The sequence below is a fragment of the Acinonyx jubatus genome, chromosome E4 (genome assembly GCF_027475565.1).
Source record: "Acinonyx jubatus isolate Ajub_Pintada_27869175 chromosome E4, VMU_Ajub_asm_v1.0, whole genome shotgun sequence".
In the NCBI taxonomy this organism is placed as follows: domain Eukaryota; kingdom Metazoa; phylum Chordata; class Mammalia; order Carnivora; family Felidae; genus Acinonyx; species Acinonyx jubatus.
Genome location: NC_069395.1, coordinates 18,596,675 through 18,620,545, shown reverse-complemented (window position 1 = coordinate 18,620,545; position 23,871 = coordinate 18,596,675). Strand labels below are relative to the sequence as shown.

Here is a 23,871-nt window from a genome sequence, read left to right as displayed (position 1 = left end):
CACTTAAAATCCAAATGTCTTGCTATGGCTTATAATGCACTACATGAGTGATGTGGCACTGACTTTCATCACAGACCTCAACTTTGCTCTTTCCTCATCATGCTGTATTTTTCAGTGAGAATGACCTTCAAGTGTTTCTGGTCAATATTTCTGCTTAAATGTTACTTTCCCGAGAGGGCTTTCCTGTCCATACCTCCAGGAACAGTGCCCAGTTGTCCACCAATAGTCTCTACTATTTTATGATCTTACTTTGTATTCTTAATTGTATTTATTTTATTTTTTCATGTTTTAGTATTTATTTTGAGAGAGAGCACAAGTGTAAGAGGGACAGAGAGAGAGAGAGGGAAAGAGAATCTCAAACAAACTATGAGATCATGACCTGAGCCAAAATCAAGACTTGGATGCTTAACCTACTGAGTCACTCAGGCGCCTTTTTTATAGTATTTATTTTTATGTGAGATATTTTATTCATTAGTTTCCTTATTTATTATCTGTAATTTCTGCGTATTTCCTTGAAAAAAAGGGACTTGCTTATATTTGTCATCAATTTACTCTCATAGTTAGAAGCACACAATATATCCTCATGAAATATTTTGGTTTTTTTGTTTGTTTGTTTTATTTGGATCCTGATTTTTATTTTTATTTTCTTAAATAATCTCTACCCCCAACATGGAGCTCGAACTCACAACCCCTGAGATCAACAGTCATGTGCTCTACTGACTGAGACAGCCAGGTGTCCCTGGATCCTAATTTTTTAAAGTATTTTTTTATTATTTATTTTTATTTTTTAATTTACATCCAAGTTAGTTAGTATATAGTACAATAATGATTTCAGAAATAGAATCCAGTGATTCATCTGCTACATATAACACCCAGTGCTCATCCCTACAAGTGTCTTCCTCAGTGGCCCTTGCCCGTTTAGCGATCCCCCAACCCACAACCCCTCCAATAACCCTCAGTTTGTTCTATTTATGAGTCTTTTTTGTTATTGTTGTTTTGTCTCCCTCCTTGTTTTTATATTATGTTTGCTTCCCTTTCCCTATGTTCATCTGTTTTGTATTTTAAATTCCACATATGAGTGAAATCAATGTGACATTTGTCTTTCTCTGAGAAATCTTGCTTAGTGTAATACCCTCTAGTTCCATCCACATTGTTGCAAAAGGCAAGATTTCATTCTTTTTGATTACCGAGGAATACTCCATTGTATGTATATACCACATCTTCTTTATCCATTCATCTGTTGATAGACACTTGGGCTCTTTCCATATTTTGTTTTTTGTTGGTAGTGCTGCTATAAACATTGGGGTGCATTCATCCCTTTGAAATAGCATCCCTGTAACCTTTGGATAAATGCCTAGTAGTGCAATTGCTGGGTCATTGGGTAGTTCTACCTTTAATTTTTTGAGGAGCCTCTGTACTGTCTTCCAGAGTGGCTGCACCAGCTTGCATTCCCACCAGCAGTGCAAAAGAGTCCCCCTTTCTCTGCATCATCACCAGCATATGTTGTTGCCTGGGTTGTTAAAGTTAGCCATTCTGACTGGTGTGAGGTGGTATCTCATTGTAATTTTTATTTGTACTTCCCTGATAGTGATGTTCAGCATTTTTTTCATGTGTCTGTTAGCCATTTGGATGTTTCTTTTGAAAAGTGTCTGTTCGTATCTTTTGCCCATTTCTTCATTGGATTATTTGTTTTTTGGGTGTTGAGTTTGGTAAGTTCTTTATAGATTTTGGATACTGACCCTTTATTTGATATGTCATTTGCAAATATCTTCTCCCATTCTGTTGGTTGCCTTTTAGTTTTGCTGATTGTTTCCATCACTGTGCAGAAGCTTTTTATCTTGATGAGGTCCCAATAATAGTTCATTATTGCTTTTTATTCTCTTGCTTCTGGAGACGTGTTGAGTAAGAAATTGCTTTGGCCGAGGTCAAGAGGGTTTTGCCTGCTTTCTCCTCTAGGATTTTGATGGCTTCCTATCTTACATTTAGGTCTTTCATCCACTTTGAGTTTATTTTTGTGTACTGTATAAGAAAATGGTCCAGGTTCATTCTTCTGCATGTCACTGTCCAGTTTTCTCAACATCATTTGCTGAAGAGACTGCCTTTATTCCATTGGATATTCTTTCCTGCTTTGTTAAAGATTAGTTGGCCATACGTTTGTGGGTTCATTTCTGGGTTCTCTATTCTATTCCATCGATCTAAGTGTTTTTGTGCCAGTACCACACTGTCTTGATGACTACAGCTATGTAATACAGGCTAAAGTCTGAGACTGTGATACCTCCAGCTTTGTTTTTCTTTTCTAGGACTGCTTTGGCTATTCAGGGTCTTTTCTGGTTCCATACAAGTTTTAGGATTGTTTATTCTAGCTCTGTGAAGAATGCTGGTGTTATTTTGATAAGGATTGCATAAATTTGTAGATCACTTTGTATAGTAATGATGTTTTAGCAATATTTGTTCTTCCAATCCATGAGCATGGAATATTTTTTCATTTCTTTGTGTCTTCTTCAGTTTCTTTCATAAGCTTTCTATAGTTTTCAGTGTATAAAAATTTCACCTCTTTGGTTAGGTTTATTCCTAAGTATTTTATGGTTTTGGTGCAATTGTAAATGGGATCCATTCCTTGATTTCTCTTTCTGTTGCTTCATTCTTGGTGCATAGAAATGCAACTGATTTCTGTGCATTGATTTTGTATCCTATTACTTTGCTGAATTCATGGATCAGTCCTGGCAGTTTTTTGGTGGAATCTTTTGGGTTTTCCATATAGAGTATCATGTGGTCTGTGAAGAGTGAAAATTTAACTTCCTCCTGGCTGATTTGGATGCTTTCATTCCTTTCTGTTATCTGATTTCTAAGTCTAGGACTTCCAATACTATGTTGAATACCAGTGGTGAAAGTGGACATCCTTGTCATGTTCCTGACCTTAGTGGGAAAGCTCTCAGTTTTACCGCATGGAGGATGATATTAGCAATGGGTCTCTCCTACATGGCTGTTATGATCTTGAGGTATGATCCTTCTATCCCTACTTTCTTGAGGGTTTTTATCAAGAAAGGATGCTATATTTTGTCAAATGCTTTCTCTACATCTATTGAGAGTATGATGTGATTCTTGCCCTTTCTTTTATTAATGTGATGTATCACATTGATTGATTTGTAGATATCAAACCAGCCCTGCAGCCAGGAATGAATCCCACTTGATCATGGTGAATAATTATTTTAATGCATTCTTGGAACAAGTTGGCTAGTATCTTGTTGAGAATTTTCGCATGCATGTTCATCAGGGAAGTTAGTCCATACTTCTCCTTTTTAGTGGGGGGTTCTCTGTCTGGTTTTGGAATCAAGGTAATGCTAGCTTCATAGAAAGAGTTTAGAAGTTTTAATTCCATTTATATTTTTTGGAACAGCTTCAAGAGAATAGGTGTTAACTCTTCTTTAAACATTTGGTAGAATCCCTCTGGAAAGCCACCCGGCCCTGGACTCTTGTTTTTTGGGATTTTTTTCTTATATTTATTCATTTTTGAGAGACAGAGAGAGATAGAGCACAAGCAGGGTAGGGGCAGAGAGAGAGGGAGACACAGAATCTGAAGTAGGCTCCAGGTGCTGAGGTGTCAGCAAAGACCCCAATGCGGGGCTTGAACTCACAGACTGCTAACTGAAGTTGGAAGCTTAACCAACTGAGCCACTCAGGTGCCTCTGGGAGGTTTTTGGTTACTAATTCATTTTCTTTATTGGTTATGGGTCTGATCAAATTTTCTATTTCTTCTTGTTTCAGTTTTGGTAGTTTATATGTTTCTAGGAATCTGTCCAGATCTTCCAGATTGCCCAATTTATAGGCATATAATTGCTCCTAATATTCTCTTATTTTTGTTTTATTTCTGCAGTGTTGGTTATGATCTCTCCTCTTTCATCCTTGATTTTATTTATTTGGGTCCTTCCCTTTTTGGGGTATCAAACTGGCTAGGGGGTTTATCAATTTTGTTAATTCTTTCAGAGAACCAGCTCCTGGTTTCATTGATCTTTTCTACTGCTTTTATTTGTTTGTTTTGTTTTGTTTTGTTTTTGTTTTTGTTTTTGTTTTTGTTTTCCATAGCATTGATTTCCACTCTAATCTTTTTTTTTTTTTCCAATCTTCTTGTGGTTTGGGGTTTTATTTGCTGTTCTTTTTCCAGCTCTTTAAGGTGTAACATTAATGTTGTGTACCTGAGACCTTTCTTCCTTCTTTAGGAAGGCCTGAATTGTTATATAAATCCCTCCTATGACCGTCTTTGTTGCATCCCAGAGATTTTGGCTTTGGACTGTGGTGTTATCATTTTCATTGGCTTCCATGTACTTTTTAATTTCCTCCTTAACTTCTTGGTTAACCCATTCATTCTCTACTAGGATGTTATTTAGTCTCCAAGTATCTGTTGTCTTTCCAAATTTTTTCTTGTGGTTGATTTTGACTTTCATAGTGTTGTGGTGTGAAAATATGCAAGGTATGATCTCGATCTTTTTGTACTTGTTGAGGGCTGATTTGTGTCCCAGTATGTGCTCTATTCTGGAGAATGTTCCATGTGCACTCAAGAAGATCTGCTGCTTTAGGATGAAATGTTCTGGATATATCCGTTAAGCCCATCCAGTCCAGTGAATCATTCAGAGCCATTATTTCCTTGTTGATTTCCTGCTTACATTGCTGCAAGTGGGGTGTTGAAGTCCCCCATCATTGTGGTATTATTGTCAATGAGTTTCTTTATGTTTGTGATTAACTGATTGATATATTTGGATCCATCACATTTGCGGCATAAATGGTTACAATTGTTAGACCTTCTTGGTGGATAGACTCCTTAATTATGATACAATGCCCTTCTTCGTCTCTTATTACAGTCTTTATTTTAAAATCTAGATTGTCTGATATGACTATGGCTTTCTCCAGCTTTCCTTGGCAACCATTAGTATGATAGATGGTTCTCCATCCCCTAACTTTCAATCTGCTGGTATCTTTAGCTCTAAAATGAGTATCTTGTAAACAGCATATAGATGGAACTTGTTTTCTCATCCATTTTGTTACCCTATGTCTTTTGATTGGAGCATTTAGTCCTTTGACATTAAGAGTGGATAATGAAAGGTATTAACTTATTGCCATTGTGTTGCCTGTAGAGTTGAAGTTTCTGGTGGTGTTCTCTGGTCCTTTCTAGTCTTTGTTGCTTTTGGTCTTTTTTGTTTTATTTTATATTTTCTCCCCTCAGAGAGTCCCCTTAAAATTTCTTGCAAAACTGGTTTAGAAGTCACAAATGCTTGTAGTTTTTGTTTGTCTGGTAAATTCTTTATTTCTTCTATTTTGAATGACAGCTTTGCTAGATAAAGAATTCTTGGCTGCAAATTTTTTCCAACTCAGCACATTGACTACATCCTGCCACTCTTTTTTGACATGTTAAGCTTCTGTGGATAGGTCTGCTATGAAACTGATGTGTCTTCCCTTATAGGTTAAGGCCTTATTTATTTCCTTGCTGCTTTCATAATTCTTTCCTTGTCTGTATATTTTGTGAATTTGACTATGATATGCCTTGTTGATGATCAGTTTTTGTTGAATCTAATGGGAGTTCTCTGTGCTTCCTGGATTTTGATGTCTGTGTCTTTGCCCAGGTTAGGAAAGTCTTCCACTATGATTTGCTCACATAAACCTTCCACTCTTTTTACCCTCTTTTCCTCTTCTGGGGCCCCTTTGATTCGGATGGTGTTCCTTTTTAATGAGTCACTGAGTTTCTCTAATTCTTAAATCGTGCTCTTTTGCCTTAGTTTCCCTCTTTTTTTCTGCTTCATTATTTGCCATAAGTTTGTCTTCTCTATCACTGATTCGCTGCTCTGCTTCATTTACCCTTGCTTCTGTGGCATCTATTTGAGATTCCATCTCAGTTATTGCATTTTTTTTTATTTTTTTTTCAACGTTTATTTTATTTTTGGGACAGAGAGAGACAGAGCATGAACGGGGGAGGAGAAGAGAGAGAAGGAGACACAGAATCGGAAACAGGCTCCAGGCTCTGAGCCATCAGCCCAGAGCCTGACGCGGGGCTCGAACTCACGGACCGCGAGATCGTGACCTGGCTGAAGTCGGACACTTAACCGACTGCGCCACCCAGGCGCCCCAGTTATTGCATTTTTAACTTCATCCTGACTAGATTTTACTTTTATCTCTACAGAGAGGGATTCTATGATTTTTTCCACCCCCAGATAGTATTCTTATTATTGTGACTCTAAATTCTGTTTCAGATATCTTGTTTATATCTGTGTTGATTAAGTCCCTGGCTGTCATTTCTTCCTGTTCATTCTTTTGGGGTGAATTCCTTCATTTCATCATTTTGGAGAAAGAAAAGAGTTCATAGAATTAAAAATAAAATTAAAAAAAATTAAAAAGAACACACACAAAATCAAATAAAGAAAGCTAGATCCAAGGTGTGTTTTCTTCTTGTTGTTGAAAGAAGCTTGATAGAAGAGAGAAGAAAGGGAAATAAAAGAAAAGAAAAAAAAATGAAAAAAAAGTAAGATATGTTTAAAGATTTAAAAAAAGTCATACAATAAAATAGAATAAAATGAAATGAATAAAGTAAAATAGACTAAACAATTTACAAAAAGTAGTAAAATATAGTAGAAAAATAAACTCTTTTTTATAAAAACAGAAAAAAAGTCTCTTTTTGTATCCAAGAATAAGAAAAATAAAATTAGATGGACCATCGGACAGAATGAAATCCTAACAAAATTACATGCAGTTTCCCCTAGAAATCAAACTATGAAGTACGTACTTATAGTATGTACACTAAGCACTAAGCGGGGGGGGAAACTTGTGGTGCCTCTAGGGCATGTTTGATGTAGGTGGACAAGACTTGGTTTAATGACTGTATACTCCACTAGGTATTACTGCTTAGCATACTGGGGTGGATTGGTGTGGCATGCTTATGTGCTTATGCGCATGGGCAGGGGAGGTGAAAATGACATCCTCCATCTTCCCAGTCTCTAGCATCAAATCTCTGTGCTCTCACCAAATGGCAATCAAGCACCTCTCCTTTGTCTCGAGCTTCCATCCGCTACCTGCATCTCCATTGCCTGGGACCAAGCTGTCAGCCTGCCAAGTGGTACCTACCTCCCAAATTTTATCTGAGATGGGGCTGTGTTTCCAAACCCTTCACTTCTGAAGGTCCTATAGCTTGAACCTACTCCTACCTTCTGGAGAAGGGTCTTGTGGAGTCGGGGCCAGTTGTCGGCCACCCTGAGAACAGTCATGCGACTGCACCACTGTAGAAGCCCAATGTCCCAGAAAAATTTCACACGATCATGTAGCAGCAGCGGTTCAAGGACTATGGTAAATCACAACACACATCTGGTGCCAGGCTTCTTCATACCTTAGCATCTTTGTTCCACCAGCAAGTGTGGCTGTAATCTGGGGTCCGCTGGGACCTTTTCCTGTGTGTACACTGCACGGCCTCTACCAAATGTCTTCCTGGCCGGGGAACCAACTTTCCCCGTGTGGCCTGAGGACCCCTTGGACCTTGCTGTCTGCTCCTGGGGATTTGTTCTTCCTACCAGAGCACCACCAGGTATCCAGCTGCGGAGTTTCCAACTCTGCGCTCCCCTGTTTATAGAGTCCTAAAGGCAACAAAACTTCTCCTTTCTCCCTTGCTTGTTCAGTTCCTGAGAATGTTTCCACTCTTTTGCTCCAGCTGCTTTTGAGGAAAGTGCTTTTCTTGTACTCTCCCCTGCTCCATCTCTGTCCTGTCTCTGCAAACAAAAACAACTCTCCACGCCCCTGCAGCTTCTTTCTTCCCCATTGTACCTCTCTGTGCCACATACCTGCCAAGTTATGTGCCTTAAGTTATGCAGATTGTTGATCGGTGCTCAGATCAATTTTCTGGGTGTGCAAAATGGTTTGATGTTGACATAGCTGCATTTCAAGAATGAAAGAAACAGAAAATTTCCATGCTTCTCCACCAACTTTGCCCCTCCCCCTTTCTACTTATGAAATATTTGTTAAATTAATATGTGAGATTGCACTTTGCTTAGAGGCTGTGGTTTTCAAGTTCACCAAATAGATGTGAAAAATATGATACACACAGAGAGTAACCAAGATCTAATTCAAGAAGAAAGATGAATGAAAAACAAACACAAAGAACCAAAACAGTCGGTTAAACAAAGATTCAGAATTGGAGAGAATCAGGATGCAAGCAAGAGCAGGTGAGCAAGGCATGGAAAAGTTGGTAAAGGAAATTCCTGGGCACATTGAGGAAATATAAGTGTCAGGTGGCCTTAAGGAATTACAGGTGCAAGATGTAGATGGTTCAGGGAGACAAGAAAGGTCAGCCATGAAAACTCATTATCTCTGTCCTCCATAAATCAATACACTAAATAATACTATGAAGAGATCAGACAAAGCTGGTATTGAAAATTAACTCCCCCATCTTTTTTGAATTGTGAAATTGTTAAAAAATGCTAAGTAACTTCTCTGATTTTAGGTTGTTTTTAGGAGAAAGTGGGAGAGTAATATCTATGTCGTAGGGTCATGGGAAGATTAATGTCTATGTAGGAAAATACTCTTGGCACAATATATGGTATGATGTAAACATGCAATGCACTCATGTTATTGTTATTACAGCAGTGCAGATAGAAATAATTATAAAATATCCCAATAAGTATAAAAACTTATTCTGTGAAAGCTGCACCTATATAGGTTAGTGAGGTCAATGATTATTAATACAATAAAATCTGAAGTAAAAGTGAAAATCATTACTCTAACTTATTTTATTTATTTTTATTTTTTTAAGTTTACTTACTTTGAGAGAGAGACAGAGAGCATGAATGGCGAAAGGACAGAGAGAAAGGTGGAGAGAGAGAGAGAGTCCCAAGCAGGCTCTAGACTGTCAATGCAGAACCCCATGTGGGGCTCTAACTCACAAACCATGAGGTTATGACCTGAGCCATGATCAAGAGTTGGACGCTTAACTGACTGAGCCATCCTGTCACCCTGTCTAACTTCCTTTAAAAAGTTCAGTGGTTTGGGAGCACCTGGGTGGCTCAGTCAGTTAAACATCCGGCATCAGCTCAGGTCATATCTCATGGTTTGTGAGTTACAGCCCCATTTCAGGCTCTGTGCTAACAGCTCAGAGCCTGGAGCCTGCTTCAGATTATGTGTCTCCCCCTCTCTCTGCCCCTCCCATGCTCATGTTCTATATCTCTCAATAATACTTAAACGTTAATTTTTTTTTTTTAAGTTCAGTAGTCTTATACTCCTATCAGGCTTCATTGTGGAGAAGAATTTCAGAATATAAAATATATTCTCCAAATAAGAAAAGAAGAAAGTAACAGGGGAAAGGCAGAGACAGAAATTAAAAAGGTGACTTTTTAATTGTTTTCATTGCTTTGGCATTGTGAATGCCACATTTGGGCCTTCAGATTGATTTTTGTTGTGTATGTTTTTCTTTGTTTTTATGAACATGGTTCAAAAATCCTTTGTGGGATTAAATCTTTTCTTCAGGTTGATTATTCAATGATGATAATATAGTCCTTAAAATTGCTTTTCTTTAGTTATTTAAGTCTTATTCAAGCATTTTCTTAAAGGCAGAGTGGAGTAAGGTGGGGCTGGGGGTGAAGAAGGGGAAGAAATAGAATTGCCATACTCACTAGCCTTCTAACCTCTGACTATTACTTAGATTTAGTGTCCCTTATATTTTCTATTGGAATTTTCTTTTTTTTCCTGTAAATATTACTTATGTTTTCTTTCAGGAATCTCTGCTGGATGATGTTAATAATTTAGCTAAAATGCATGAAATTATTTACGTAGCTTAAGGATATAAACTATTTACAATTAACAAGTACACCAGCTTGATTTCAGACGATTTTTTAAATATTGCTGTTGTAATTACACTAAGCCTTTTTTGTTGCTGTAAGTGTAGTTTAGTTTTACATGTTTTACCTAGTTGAACATGAAATTGTGTTTTTCCATTAAAAAATGAGATTTGTGGTGTTTAATTGGAGCTAATTCTCTCTCTTAACTAAGTAACAACCCTAATAATAGCACACTGAGGATGTTATGTATATAAGTAAACATTTTAAATGAAAAGACAGTTGTTTTTGCTTCTTAAGTAACTAGATCTTCAACTAAATTTAAACATTTTGAAAATGAGTTGAGTATAAAATATTCACTGTCAGTACTACGGTGATGAAAAACAAATAAATGAAAAATGTCTTTTTTCCCTGAGTTATTTAGTACATCATATTATTGACTTAGACATAAAACTTTGGATAGCATATTTGAAGCCTTTAATGGGATATTTTATGATAGATAAAGCCAGTGATTGAATTATCTCCCTATAGGGAAAAATAAATTATAAAAAAACCTTCTTCAATCTATATCATTTTCCACATTTATTTCATCTTATAGCTTCCAGACTATTTATCAATAAAGTAATTCAGCTTGCTTCTATTTGGATAATGGTATCTAAACTCCATCACTGGTTAAATATCTAAACTAAGCTACTCAATTTGAAGAATCAATCTTGAAAAAGATTGCACTACTGGGATATATTGATTTCTAGCTATGGAATATATTTCATGACTGCTTTTATAATATATTTCATTATAATACAATATATGACAAACACTGAAATAAAAGTGCATCTGTATACTGAATATAGAACAACAACAAATGAGAATAGGAAAAAAAAGAAAAAGATCTTAAACCTACTGGGTTGACAGGAGAGGGAGGGTGCCCACTATGAGGCAACAAACCTAGGTTCTGCACCAAATGAAAAAGACAAAAGACTATGCAAGATGGAGCCCAAAAATTGCACTTAAAATTTTATAAAACTTTGTAACAAAATGTTTATAGTAATTTTATTTTTTAATGTTTATTTATTAGAGAGAGAGAGAGAGAGAGAGCGCACACAAGTGCACTAGTGGGAGAGGGACAGAGAGAGAGGGAGAGAGAGAATCCCAAGCAGCTTCTGTGCTGTCAGTGCAGAGCCCCATGTGGGGCTTGATCCCATGAACTGTGAGATCATGACCTGAGTGAAAATCAAGAGTCTGACACTCAACCTACTGAGCCACCCTTGTACCCCTATAGTAATTTTAAATGGGACCTGATCCCCATCTCCAGTATTATGCAGACTTGTGTAAGAGTCATTGTTACAGCCCTGAGCCACATATAGTCTCAAGAGCATATGTGTGGTTCCCTATCAACCCAGGCTCTCTAAAGCCTAACACACTGAAGAGGAGAACAAAGCGTGTGCTCTCTCCTGACAAGCACAACCTGTAGAGAAAGAGGAAGAGGTGGGGTTACTCACATAAGTTGCTTTCCTACACCAGCCTCTCTGTTAACTCACTCACTGCACGTCTTCTAGCAGAATCAGGAATGCAGGGACAATGAGGATTGTTTGGGAAAAATACCTTCCCAGGAAGAGGAGTGCAGGGAAAAGTACTCTTTACTTGATAGAGATAGTTTTAAAAACTCAAACTGAAATTCATTCTAGAAGCAACTAGATAATCTATTAAGATTTGTTCATTTGCAACTTTGGAAAATATTTTTCACTCTCAGTAACATGAAATCAAGTCCTGTTTGACTACTGGCTTTGAATGCACAGAGTTTTAAAAGCCATGATTAAATTTTTAGTGGAAATAGTTATATTATTTTAATGTGTGTGGTTTTTATTAATTTTTTTCCTGCAAGTGCTTCTTATGAGAACATATCTTGTCATTACCCCATTATTCAACTTAAGCATTTTATCAGATATGTAATTTTTTTTATGTAAAGAAAATATTTGCTTTGCTATTACAATGGAAAAACACATCATTGAATGTCCACAGTAGCATTAACTTACTAGCATAGTTATTCATTATAATGAATACTACTGGGGCTCCTTGGTGGCTCAGTTGGTTAAGCATCCGACTTCGGCCCAGGTCATGATCTTACAGTTCGTGAGTTTGAGCCACGTGTCGGGCTCTGTGCTGACAGCTCGGATCCTGGAGCCTGCTTCGGATTCTGTGTCTCCCTCTCTCTCTGCCCCTCCCCCACTCATGCTCTGTCTCTCTCCATCTCTCAAAAATAAATAAATGTTAAAAAATTTATAATAATGAATACTACCTCAATAACCACTTAGTATATAAGTTGTTATGGTTGCAAAGCTCTAGCTTGAAAAGTGTTACCATATGTTGCTTGCATGTGTATTTCTTTCAAGAAGAACAGAGTAGAGTCAGGCAGTAACATACACTGTAGGTAGAACAGCAATTCAATTTTTAAAAATTTCCTTGCATCCTTATGAGGGTAAGATTCCAAATATCCTTGTTTAATTTCAGAAATACTCAATTCTCACTCTTCTCTATGTAAATTACATTCTATATAAAGTGTCCACAGATAGTTTTAACTCTACATCATATACAACCCTCTTTCAAAATTGATTAGTGACTGTGTTTCTCATTTCCATTTGGCCTCATCTTAGGAAATATAAATTATTTTATTTTAGTTTAAGTATAACATAATTAAAGGAGCAAATCTGATAAAAAAATATATGTAATTTATTTCTTGAACAAAAAGACTCACTGAAAATGCATGGAACTATTTCCTCTATTAGAATGCATAGTCTGCTTTAAGAAAAAAACTGAAAGGAAAAGCAATCTTTTCTGAAACTTGTATCCCAGGGAATCATTAAGCTAATGGTATTGAAAAGGAAAAAAAAATATTTAAAAAAAACCTGCCATACTGTTTTTTAGAAATAAGTATATACTCATGCTACTTAAGATTAGTTACATCCATTCCTCTCTGTCTCAGTCTCTCATCTCTCTCTTTCACCTTGTATCTCTAATATTTCTCTGATAAATTAAATGTTTTAAAAGTGAAAATTAAAGCAATATTGTTAATTAAGTTTTATTGGTTTATAAGACAGTTATCTATTGAAATGCTTTGAAGCCATTTATATAAATAATCATATATATAACACAAAAGAAAATGGGATTAAAATTGCTATGCCGATTGATCTTAATAATGACCTTACTGGCAACTAAGTCAAAAGATAAATGTTAAGTTTTGGAATTTTATAAATTATATTGTTTGTTTTTTTCCTCTTCATAGCACTTTGGTAAGGTAGACAAATGTCCACTGTTTGACAAACACGTACTGAGTTACCTAGAACAATGCAAAGACCCAAGACCTTCCTTAAAGGAACACACAGGTGACTAATAAATACAGACGTTTAAACTGGTAATAAGTTTACTGTGGTTTAGAGCCTCATTACTCAAGTGTGGTTCATGGTTCAACAGCCAGCACCACCTTGGAGTTTGTTTGAACTGCAGAGTCTCAGATTCCATCTCAGATTAATGAATCAGAATCTACATGTTAACAAGATCTGTGGGTGATTTATATGCACATTAAGTTTGAACAGCACTGTTTAGAGTATCTATATAAATTTAGAGTGTTCTTAACTCTTCCAGAAGTCTCACTTCTGAAAATTAATGTTACCAAAATAATAACAGGAGTCTATAACTATATATGTAACAAAAATGTTCATTATAACATAGTTTGTAAACAACTCCAACATAGAGGGGACTTCATTGCATTTCACTCAGGGTCGATTCAGTTTCATCTGACATGGGAACTATTTATTTCTAGTTATTCTTTCATGTCATTGTTCTATAGAGAATATAATGATCTGGGTAATTTTGCTTAGAATTTTCTCAGATGTTGTGGGGGATAACTGTTAATAATCATAAAGTCAGTTGCTCTCATTTGGAGTGTTTTGCAAAACACATTATGTTTCTTTGTTGAGGCTCTATAAGACCAGTTATTTCCTTTCTGTAATATCTTGCAGATGCCAATTGGTGTTAAGCCAACAAGTCTGTTTTTACTTCTTTTATATATTTGGCTCTGCTTCTTGTCAGAAGCCTAGTTTTCTCAGATTGATGTTTTTTTAATATCTATTTGTTTCCGAACCACTGTTTTTTTTTTTTTCAAGAACACTACATTAGTAGAAAGATATCATCAGGATGTTTACCTTTTAACATGTTAAACTAAGAAAGAATGCTCATTGGTAGTGAGCAAAATATTATCATATTTTAGCACAAGAAATAATGTAATCTCTCACTACCAAAAAGTAGGATAATGTTTTTCAGTTAAAATGTTACATCAAAAGTAAAACCTACAATTACATTAAGCTGTGTTTGCACTGATTATTCCTAAGAGAAAGATTTTTATAGCAGTTCCTTATAAGTAAACCTGACAAAAAGCAAAACAGACATTTACAATCAGATCTTCCAGTGTAAGGAAATTGAATGACCAGGAAGACATCTGCCATAAGTTTAAAGTGTGTGTGTGTGCGTGTGTGTGTATGTGTTTGTCTGAACAGAATGTTATATGTTATAGGTTGGTACACTAATCCAAAAGCGGAACAATGATAACATAAAATACAGTCAACATATAAGAGTTATTGTCATCATATTAAAGAAATAAAACACAAAATAAACAAACGAACAACCCTCAGTGGACTTTAACTATAATAGCTGTGTCTCCCTAATATGCTTTGATTGTGGATCCTCCATGATTCTGCTCTGGTTGTCTCCTCATTCCAAGAATCAAGGTGAAGAAAGTTCTCTTTGGAACACGCTGTCCTCCTGGCAAATACAAAAAGCTAAAGAGTTTGTGTAACTTTGCAATGCTTCTCAAAAACTTGTACTATATCATGACCTACTGGCTCTTATGTATTCTACTGACCAGAGTGTTATCCTTTCCAATTCCAGTTTAAAGGGAATCACCCATGAACTGTTTATAGTTCTTCTTTACAATGGACCATTGATCTATGTATGCGTGTTTGCATCCATGATAGTGCAGAAAATAATTACAAAGATAATGCAATCGACTGCATCATCATTATTTATTTATCCTTAGGATGCTTTTATTCATTCTATTATCCATTGTTTTCTGACTTGTTCTGACTTTTTGAAAGCATTACCTTTATCCTCAGTAACCATATATATATATATATATATATATATATATATATGAGAATGCAGATTGAGAAAATCCAAGGAAAATATAATAGGGCAAAAGTTCTTTAAAATTTCTCTTCTTCATGGACATAACATAGATGATTTGAAAATCAGGACAGAAAAATACATTATTGTGAGGTCCATTGCATATCAAATGTACCTCATCACCTCTTACAAGCCAATCATAGGATGACATTAAGGTCATGGTTGTTTTTTGTTATTGTTTTATTGTCTTCTGTTTTGCATTCTCCCTAAAAGCATTTTTCAATATGTGCTCTTAATGTCCATAAATGACCACAGTATTTTAGTTGTAAAAGACACAGCTGCATGATTTCTGTGTGAAATGATCACATCTTTTTATATCCACAGTCATTAATCCTTTTCACTTTCTAACAAACTCAGAATGTTGAATCATTTTCAGAATCACATTTAGTTTTTACAAAATGTGTGGATGCCCTTTGGTACTCATGTCATGCTTATGAGCTACAGCTGGCTTAAAAAAATATGAATAAAAATGGCATACGAACACAAATTTTAGTTGATTGAATAATATCTCACTTTTCAAATCTGAATATTGTGTTATTTATGTAGAATTTGGATGAACTTTTATAATCAAACACTTAAGAAAAAAGTTACAATTAAAATCCAAAATGCATTCTTCCTTAAGACTGACTGTGAAAGTTTCAAAGAACATGAAGACCATAAACATCCTCAAAACATGGTAGTTATATATAACCTAAAAAGACCAGATCTCTTAGAGGAAAGAAATAGGCCTATTTTCAATGTAGATTGAGTAGCTTTGTTAAAATATCTTAGATATTTAACAATCCATGATTTATAACACTTGAAATTTAGCATAAACTACCCAGCTTACATCGCAATGTTGTCTGTTGTTAACTAAGGGTTTAAAACAAGGTATTCATGAGAGAACAATTAGGGTAATTTAAACTGCCTCTCATGCTTCACTGCAGGGAAAGCTTCTGCATGCGTGGATTAATGTTCAACTGTAGACAAGAACTATGGGCAGCTTCTGAATGGATTCCCTTTATCCAATTGTTAGAAAGAATAACCAACTGCTATCTCTAATAATCCCATATATCTTGATTATAAGATCCAGTAGAAACCAGTTTTGACTAAGTCCAGGTTCCTGTGGTGAAATACAATATCTATGAAATGCTAACTTATAAAAATTTAAAACCTTCTCACTTGCTGTTAGGCCCTAAGCAAAAAAAAAAAAGAAAGAAAGAAAATAGAGGAAACCAACATTTATTATACACCTTAGATGTGTTCTGCCAGGGTCTATGGAGGAATTATATTGCTTAGTCTTTTCAAACAGGTGAGAGTAAGCTATTGCCTGTCTTTTAGAAATGGGAAGGCTAAGGGCATGTATAACTTTACCAAAGACCCATAGTCATCAAGTTAGGGGCCTGTGGGCTGTCAGGATTTACCTTCCTATACAGCTGACTCCAAAACTCATGTTTTCCTTTCTCATATTATATCATAATTCCTTCAAATTAATAACAACAAAGATTGAACTAAAACTAGTAATAAAAGTATATTAATATTTACAATATTTTTCCTTTGATTGTCTCTGTGCACTATAATATATATTTACTCTCAGGATAGAAGGAGGAAAACACATTGACCTGTACCTTACAAGCAAATGTAGACACTTTGGAAAACAAAGGAAATATTTTCTTTTAATCTCCAGTAGATAAAGAATGGAAACTACTGTTACTCATGATGATGATTATGGGCCATCGTTTTTCTATGCACATCTTTGATTGCTTGAACTTATATTAGGATTTGTTATCATTCATATTGTAATGTAGGACCACTCTGAAATAGTAATCCTTAGTTTTTGTTACGTGTCATTTTCTAAATTATCATGAGGCACTCTAACATCTGCAAAATATTCTTTTTTTTTAAGTTTATTTATTTATTTTGAGAGAGAGGGAGAGAGAGAGTGTGTGTGCAAGCAAGGGAGGGGCAGAGAGAGAGGGAGAGAGAGAGAATCCCAAGCAGACTCTGAGCTGTCAGGAACCTGACACTGGGCTGGAACCCGCAAACCACGGGATCATGACCTGAGCTGAAATCAACAGTTGGACACCTAACCAACAGAGCCACCCAGGCACCTGTCTGCAAAATATTTTTAAATCAAGTATTTTAATTTGCTTTTAAAATAAGTTTATGCTACTCCTCTCTTTTTGCATGAGATATGACTCAACTGAGGGCCTACGAAGGAATTAATAAAATTCCTTCTAAGGAGTTTTCATCAGAAGAGTGAAGACATATAGAGGGATACAGTATTTAAAGGACTATTTTGAGAGATATTTACTTTCTATGTGTGGATACAGATTGTAGGACCAGGGTTCATGGATATGTAAAAGAAGTAGAAATAGAGGCTTCTGTCCATCACAAATATGACAATGCAGCTAAAATTACTAGAAATGTGCAGATATGGAATGAGTTATTTTATTTTAAGTTTAAGAAATTGGGTGAATAAAAGAGAATAATACCTTGCCAACAACTTTCAAATTCTTACTGCAGTCTAGTCGTATTCTAAACCTTTTATGGATGTTATCTGTTTCATGCCTATAGCTCCTCTTAGTAGAAGGAATACTATACTCAAGTTCCATGAGAGGAAATTGAGTCAAGTTATACAATTCAAGGTCATTCAGTTACTAAATATAAGCCAGTATTAAAATTCAAATCTGTTTGGCACTAGCAGTTGGCATAGTTACATTGAAACTATAACAATTAATTCTATATTTTTTTTCCTTCCAGTACCTCATAATTCAGTGAAAGAGTCCATTCTAGTGGTCTAATTATCTCCTCTGCTCAATGATGTATACTTTTTCAATTCATGTTGGACAGCTCCAGTAATAAGAAAAGTCACTACTATACAAAAAGAGACCGTGAGGATGACTCTCCTTACGTATTTAAAAGGCTTTCTTGAATCTCCAGAGGGCAAAACTAATTTCTAATAAATCAATTGAACCAACATTTTAAATTTAATGTATCACTGAATTGAAGAAAAATTAGATATTATTTCAAAGAATAGATAGTTACGCTTCTTTCCATCTACAGGAATCTGTAGAAAACACTGTAAATGCAAGGAGGCTAAACTTGGATATTTCGGTGTACTTTCTAAATAAAATCACTTGAGAACTGCCGAATCATCCACAATTTTGTTTTAGTCATAATATTAAACTCATAAAACTTACTTATGTGAATAAATGTTTTAAGTCATTTTCACTTTTTTTCTTTTCTGTTTTTAATGTCTATTTATTTTTGAGACAGAGAGAGAATGAGAGACAGACAGCATGTGTACAGGGAAGGAGCAGAGAAAGAGGGAGACAGAGAATCCCAAGCAGGCTCCCACACTGTCAGTGCAGAGCCCAATGCCAGACAACCCACAAACCGGGAGATCATGAATGGAGCCCAAATCAAGTCAGAGGCTGAAGCAACTGAGTCACCCAGGCGCCCCTCTCACTTCTTTCTTGTGGCTGCAGTGTATTCTACTTTGTAGATGCAACATAGTTTATTCTTACTGATGAGGTCTCTGGGTTGCTACAAATATTTCAAAAAAGCCACAGTAGGAAGCTTTTTGCATATCTTAATCAATGTTTTTTGGGATAGATTTTAAAAGTAGAACTGCTGAGTCAATCATTGCTAACTATTGCCAGATTTCTCTCTGGTTACATCATTTTGCATTTACCATCAGCAATATATCAGAGGGCATGTTTCCTTCCAGTTTGCCAACATCTTTGGCAAAGTTGTCAAACTTTCGGATTTGGGCAAATTCCGTAATTGCAAAGTGCTATATCAATATATTTTGAATTTGCATTTCTTGTACTATTTTAACCTATATCTCAGGTATTTTCTGCTTTATTAAAATTGTTGTCATTAAAACAACTTGACAAGTTTCAGTCTTTAGTACTCACTATGCAGTGTTTTTCTTTTTCTCACTTATTAATATTTGGTCCGAATTCTACAATATCTGATATCAATATTGTTAACTTTGTTTTCTTTTAATTTACATTTACCAAGATCTCTGTCATTTTGTTTTTAACCTTACTTCGTAAGACCTGCCTCTTGCTGTATTAGTCTATTTGGGCTGCAATAAAACACCACAGACTGGGTGGCTTAAAAACAGCAGAAATTTATTGCTCACTCTTCTGGAATCTGGAAGTCCAAGGTCAAAGCACCATCATGGTTAGGTTAGAGCCCTTTTCAGTATTGCATAGTCTTGTATTTTCATGCGGCGGAAGGAGCAAGGGAGCTCTCTTGGAACTTCTTTTATAAAGGCACTAATTCCATTGATGTGGGCTCTGATCTAAAAACACCTCCCCAAAGCACCACCTCTTAATCCTTTCATCTTTGGGGGCTAAGATTTCACATATACATTCTGAGGGGAACAAACATTCAGACCATAGCACTTGCATCTGTGATACACCCTCATTATGAGTTCTCAGACTACCACAGAACTGTTTTTTCTACATCCATGTACAGGATGTTATTTGTTTTGGTATTCTCTCCCAAACTTGGCACATAGGTGATTTTTTTGTTTTTCTACGATTCACTGGTCTTTCTGAGATACATTCACTCAAATTTCCACACTAGTTAATCCTCTTTTTCTGGGGGTAAGTAGTCAGTGGGGACTTTTTATTTGCTTGTTTAGTAATTTACATATATATTCACTTTTCTCCTCCAGATGTTCTCACCTGAAAGCCATTTATCATGCACATGACCTAATGCTGTTCATAATTGGACCTACTCATTCATATTTTTGAGAGGTTTTTTTTTTCAGCTGCTGTAGTTAGGCTGCTTATTTCTACGCTGCCTGTGAGGATCCAAATACAAACTGAGAATGTGACCTTTCAGAAATAACACTGTTAATACTTTATTTCTGATATCAGTTGACCTGATCTCTTGTGGATAAATATAAGCTGTTACTTAGGATTGAATAGTCTCCGAGGATGTGTCATTTTAAAATTAATATTATTTTATTTATTTGGTATTTTCTAAAACTGGGTTGTCACTTTCTAAGCTGGCATAATGCCCCCTAAACAGTGGGTTACTGAAAGAATAAGAGTAAGCATCAATTCTGACAATTGTGTGTTAGATGAATATCCAAGAATATGGAAATCTGTAGATAGCAAGTTCTTAAAGTTAAGCTTAAATAACATTGATATTCTTATAAACATTTGAACATTGAAAATTGCAACTTAATTATATTATACCTTAAATTTCACCATTGAAAATCCATTGGCACTACTTAAATCTTCCATTGAGGTTAGTGATTTCCATAGAGCTTATTAACACATAGTATTTGTATATAATGCCACATGTCAGGAACCTCTGAATTTAATACATATATTTACATAACTATATTTGTATATAGTAAAACCTTCATTTGCAACCATAATTCATTCTGGAAACATGATTTTAAATCAAAGCACTTGTAGATCAAAGTGAATTTCCCCATAAGAAATAATGGAAAACAGATGATTCATCCCACAACCCCAAAAATTCATATAAAATGATTATAATATTGTAGCATAATACAAAATAATACAGAAAATACAAAGTAAAGAAATATAAAGAAATTTATTTATAAAGATAAATAAACAAACTAACTTGAACTTACTTTTGAAAACCTTCGTGGGTAGTGTGAGGGAGACAAGAGAGAGGAGGATTATTGTGTAGGACAACTTTCACTATCACCAACAGATGTTGACTACAGTACAATATTAATAAACTCTTGACATATACTGTATTTAATGCAGCTGGCAAAAGGGCAGAAGACAGAGGAAAGGGTCTATATCTGCAGGCAGCCTGACCTAGAATGAAGCAAAGCATTCCTAAGCTTACTCTTTTCTGGAAAAGCAAAGGACTATCCATAGGTGCTTTGAAGGGACAAAAAATACACTAGTGCCTGTTGTGGGCACCTTCTAACGTTCTGAAAAATCACTGATTTCTGCCAAACACCATGGCCTGAGACTGAATATCATCCGAGTATGGGAGACTATCACCCACAATCCCTCAGTGAGCAAACGAGAAAGAGAGAGAGAGAGAGAGAGCGCAGAACCATTGGCCCCATTGTGATCATGTGATGTTTGGCATCACTTACTCCTTGTATTCCAAGACATCACTCATTTATCAAGTTAAAAATGATAGAAATGTTTGCTCATCTTGCGTGACACATAACAAGTTACGTGCAATCCAAAGTATTACTGTGCATGTTTTCTCTGCACTTTATTTTTTTTTTAAATTTTTTTTCAACATTTATTTATTTTTTGGGACAGTGAGAGACAGAGCATGAACGGGTGAGGGGCAGAGAGAGAGGGAGACACAGAATCGGAAACAGGCTCCAGGCTCTGAGCCATCAGCCCAGAGCCTGACACGGGGCTCGAACTCACGGACGGCGAGATCGTGACCTGGCTAAAGTCGGATGCTTAACCGACTGCGCCACCCAGGCGCCCCTCTCTGCACTTTAAACACGGCTAAGGGCACCTGTCTGTCTCAGTTAGTGGAGCATGTGACTCTTGATCTTGATATTGTAAATTTGAGCCCCACGTTGGGTATAAAGATTACTAAAATATTAAAACCTTTAAAAAATGGCTAGTGTTTACTAATATGCTTGCTCATGTTTCCATTAGTCATGCTGATCTACAGTAAAGATTTCTGAGTAAATACAACTTTGTATCATGCACCACACTTAAGTTCATATTACATATTTTCCATTCTTAATTTGCTTTTGTGCCACAGGGGTTTTAGGTAAGCTAAACTATATGAAAGTCAAAAAAATCCAGAGAAATCGTCCCATGAAAGCTAGTTTTTCACCATTACTGGTCAGTATTTACAGCCTTCAATACCTCAAGTACCTTTCTAGGTACCAGGTGAGCGACACAAAAGTAAAACTTGCCCTTTTGTTACTTATCAGTCTTTTGTTTCATTATGTCTGTAATCTACACTTCCTCACCTGCAGATAAATGAAAAATTGATTTTAAGTGGAAAATTGAATAATTTTAAATATTATTAATGCAGGAGAGGAGTCACTCACAATTTTTGTGGACAAGCGGAAGTTGAGCAAAAGATCTGAAGGAAGTGATTCCAGCACCAATAGCTCTTTGGTCACTCTGGAGACGCTACATCAACTAGCCGCTTCCTATTTCATTGACAGGGACAGCACCCTTCGGAGACTTCACCACATTCAAATTGCATCCACTGCCATAAAGGTATGACTGACTTTACCCTAAAATGATATCATACCATTATTATTCCTAGGTCTAAAATGCATCTTTTTATCTTTGCATGTCTCACTGATGTAAAAAATTACATTATAAAAAACAGTTTAACATTTTCATTTGTCATAAGTTTGGAAACGTATTTCAATGAAATGGTGTTTATCTCAGTGTAATTTTTTGACTTGATAATTGGGTCGAGGTTTTTCATACCCTAATGTTAATTGAAATGCACTGGATACACAGACTCCCTTACAATGTGTATGTGGATGAAATTTTTTAAAATAATATTAATTTATTTTGCAAATATTCATATTTTATAGTACGTAGTTAAAAACATTCTGAGAACATTTTGTGTCAGTGACACAAAAGTCATCAAGCAGCTTGGTTTAAGGAATATTCCCCCCCAATATTTTAAAAATACAATTAAGAAGTAAAAGTATTTGGATAGAAGTTCCTAGAAGTCAAGACATAGCACAATCTAGAATTATTGTGTAAATTCCTTGAATTCACTAGAATTTTTTTGCCTCTGACTATACTACGGATGACTTTATCAAAACTGAGAGAAAGTGAGAATAAGGCCCCTTTAATTTTATTTATTTACTTACTTACTTACTTACTTATTTATAAATTAATGTTTATTTTTGAGAGAGACAGAGTCAGAGCATGAGCGGGGGAGGGGCAGAGAGAGAGGAAGATACAGAATCCGAAGCGGGCTCCAGGCTCTAGCTGTCAGCACAAAGCCTGACATAGGGCCCAAACTCACGAAACATAAGATCATGACCTGAGCTGAAGTTGGACACTTAACCGACTGAGTCACCCAAGCACCCCAAGAGGTCCCTTTAATTAAAAAAGAGAGAGACAGAGGGAGAGAGATACAGACAGGCAGACAGATGGTGACTTCAAAAACATTAGATTTTTTGACACATTTCTCTGGCAATTTTAAATCAGCATGTTGTTGTGTTTGTTCAATGGCCACTTCAAGACAAACAACCCATTGCAATGTGATAAGGTCATCCTAGACTAAGTTTACAAGAGCAAAATAAAATACAAAGAGCATTTCTTAGTGTTTCAGCTGTAACATTTCGTAATTAATGTAAAAATCTGTCATTAAATATATCATTTTGTTGCTTTATGATTTTAAAATTAATGTGTGAATTTGTTTTGTAAGTTAATTGAAAAACTAGTACTTCAGTATTTTGGGAATGCTATGGAAAATTTGCACCATGTATATATTGTTCAAGATATACAGGAGAGAATAAAATGTGATATAGAAATATCTTTATCATATAGGCTGCATAAATAATACTACCTGTCTTCAAGATCGCTAATAGATGAAGTTGGTTAAAAGAATTCTGTAGATGTAAATTACACAATTATAATTAGTCTACGTCTGACTGTAGGACTTATGTTGGATAATCAAGTATATAAATAGTATTTATGCTGTCTAGATAAAAATGTAGCCAACATGAATACAGATATTTTAGTTAATTTAAAAATACCGTAAGATAGGATACTGTTAGAAATATTTAGCTAGAGGTTTCTGAGGAGACAGAGACTTTCTCAGAAATCAATTTCAATGATATAAACAGTAACTTAAAGCGTATTTTCTAATAGAAGACATCGTTATT

At 35.6% G+C, this 23,871-nt stretch overlaps 1 protein-coding gene across 3 annotated transcripts in view; it reads left to right on the top strand.

Annotated features, from left to right (window-relative positions):
- BRINP3 (BMP/retinoic acid inducible neural specific 3) overlaps positions 1 to 23,871 on the top strand; it is a 412,309-nt gene that overhangs the window by 199,511 nt on the left and 188,927 nt on the right. For all 3 annotated transcript variants that reach the window (XM_027074960.2, XM_027074958.2, XM_027074959.2), the window contains exon 4: positions 22,044 to 22,234. In XM_027074960.2, coding sequence (XP_026930761.1) covers positions 22,044 to 22,234 — 191 coding nt within the window. The remainder of the gene's footprint in view (positions 1 to 22,043; positions 22,235 to 23,871) is intronic.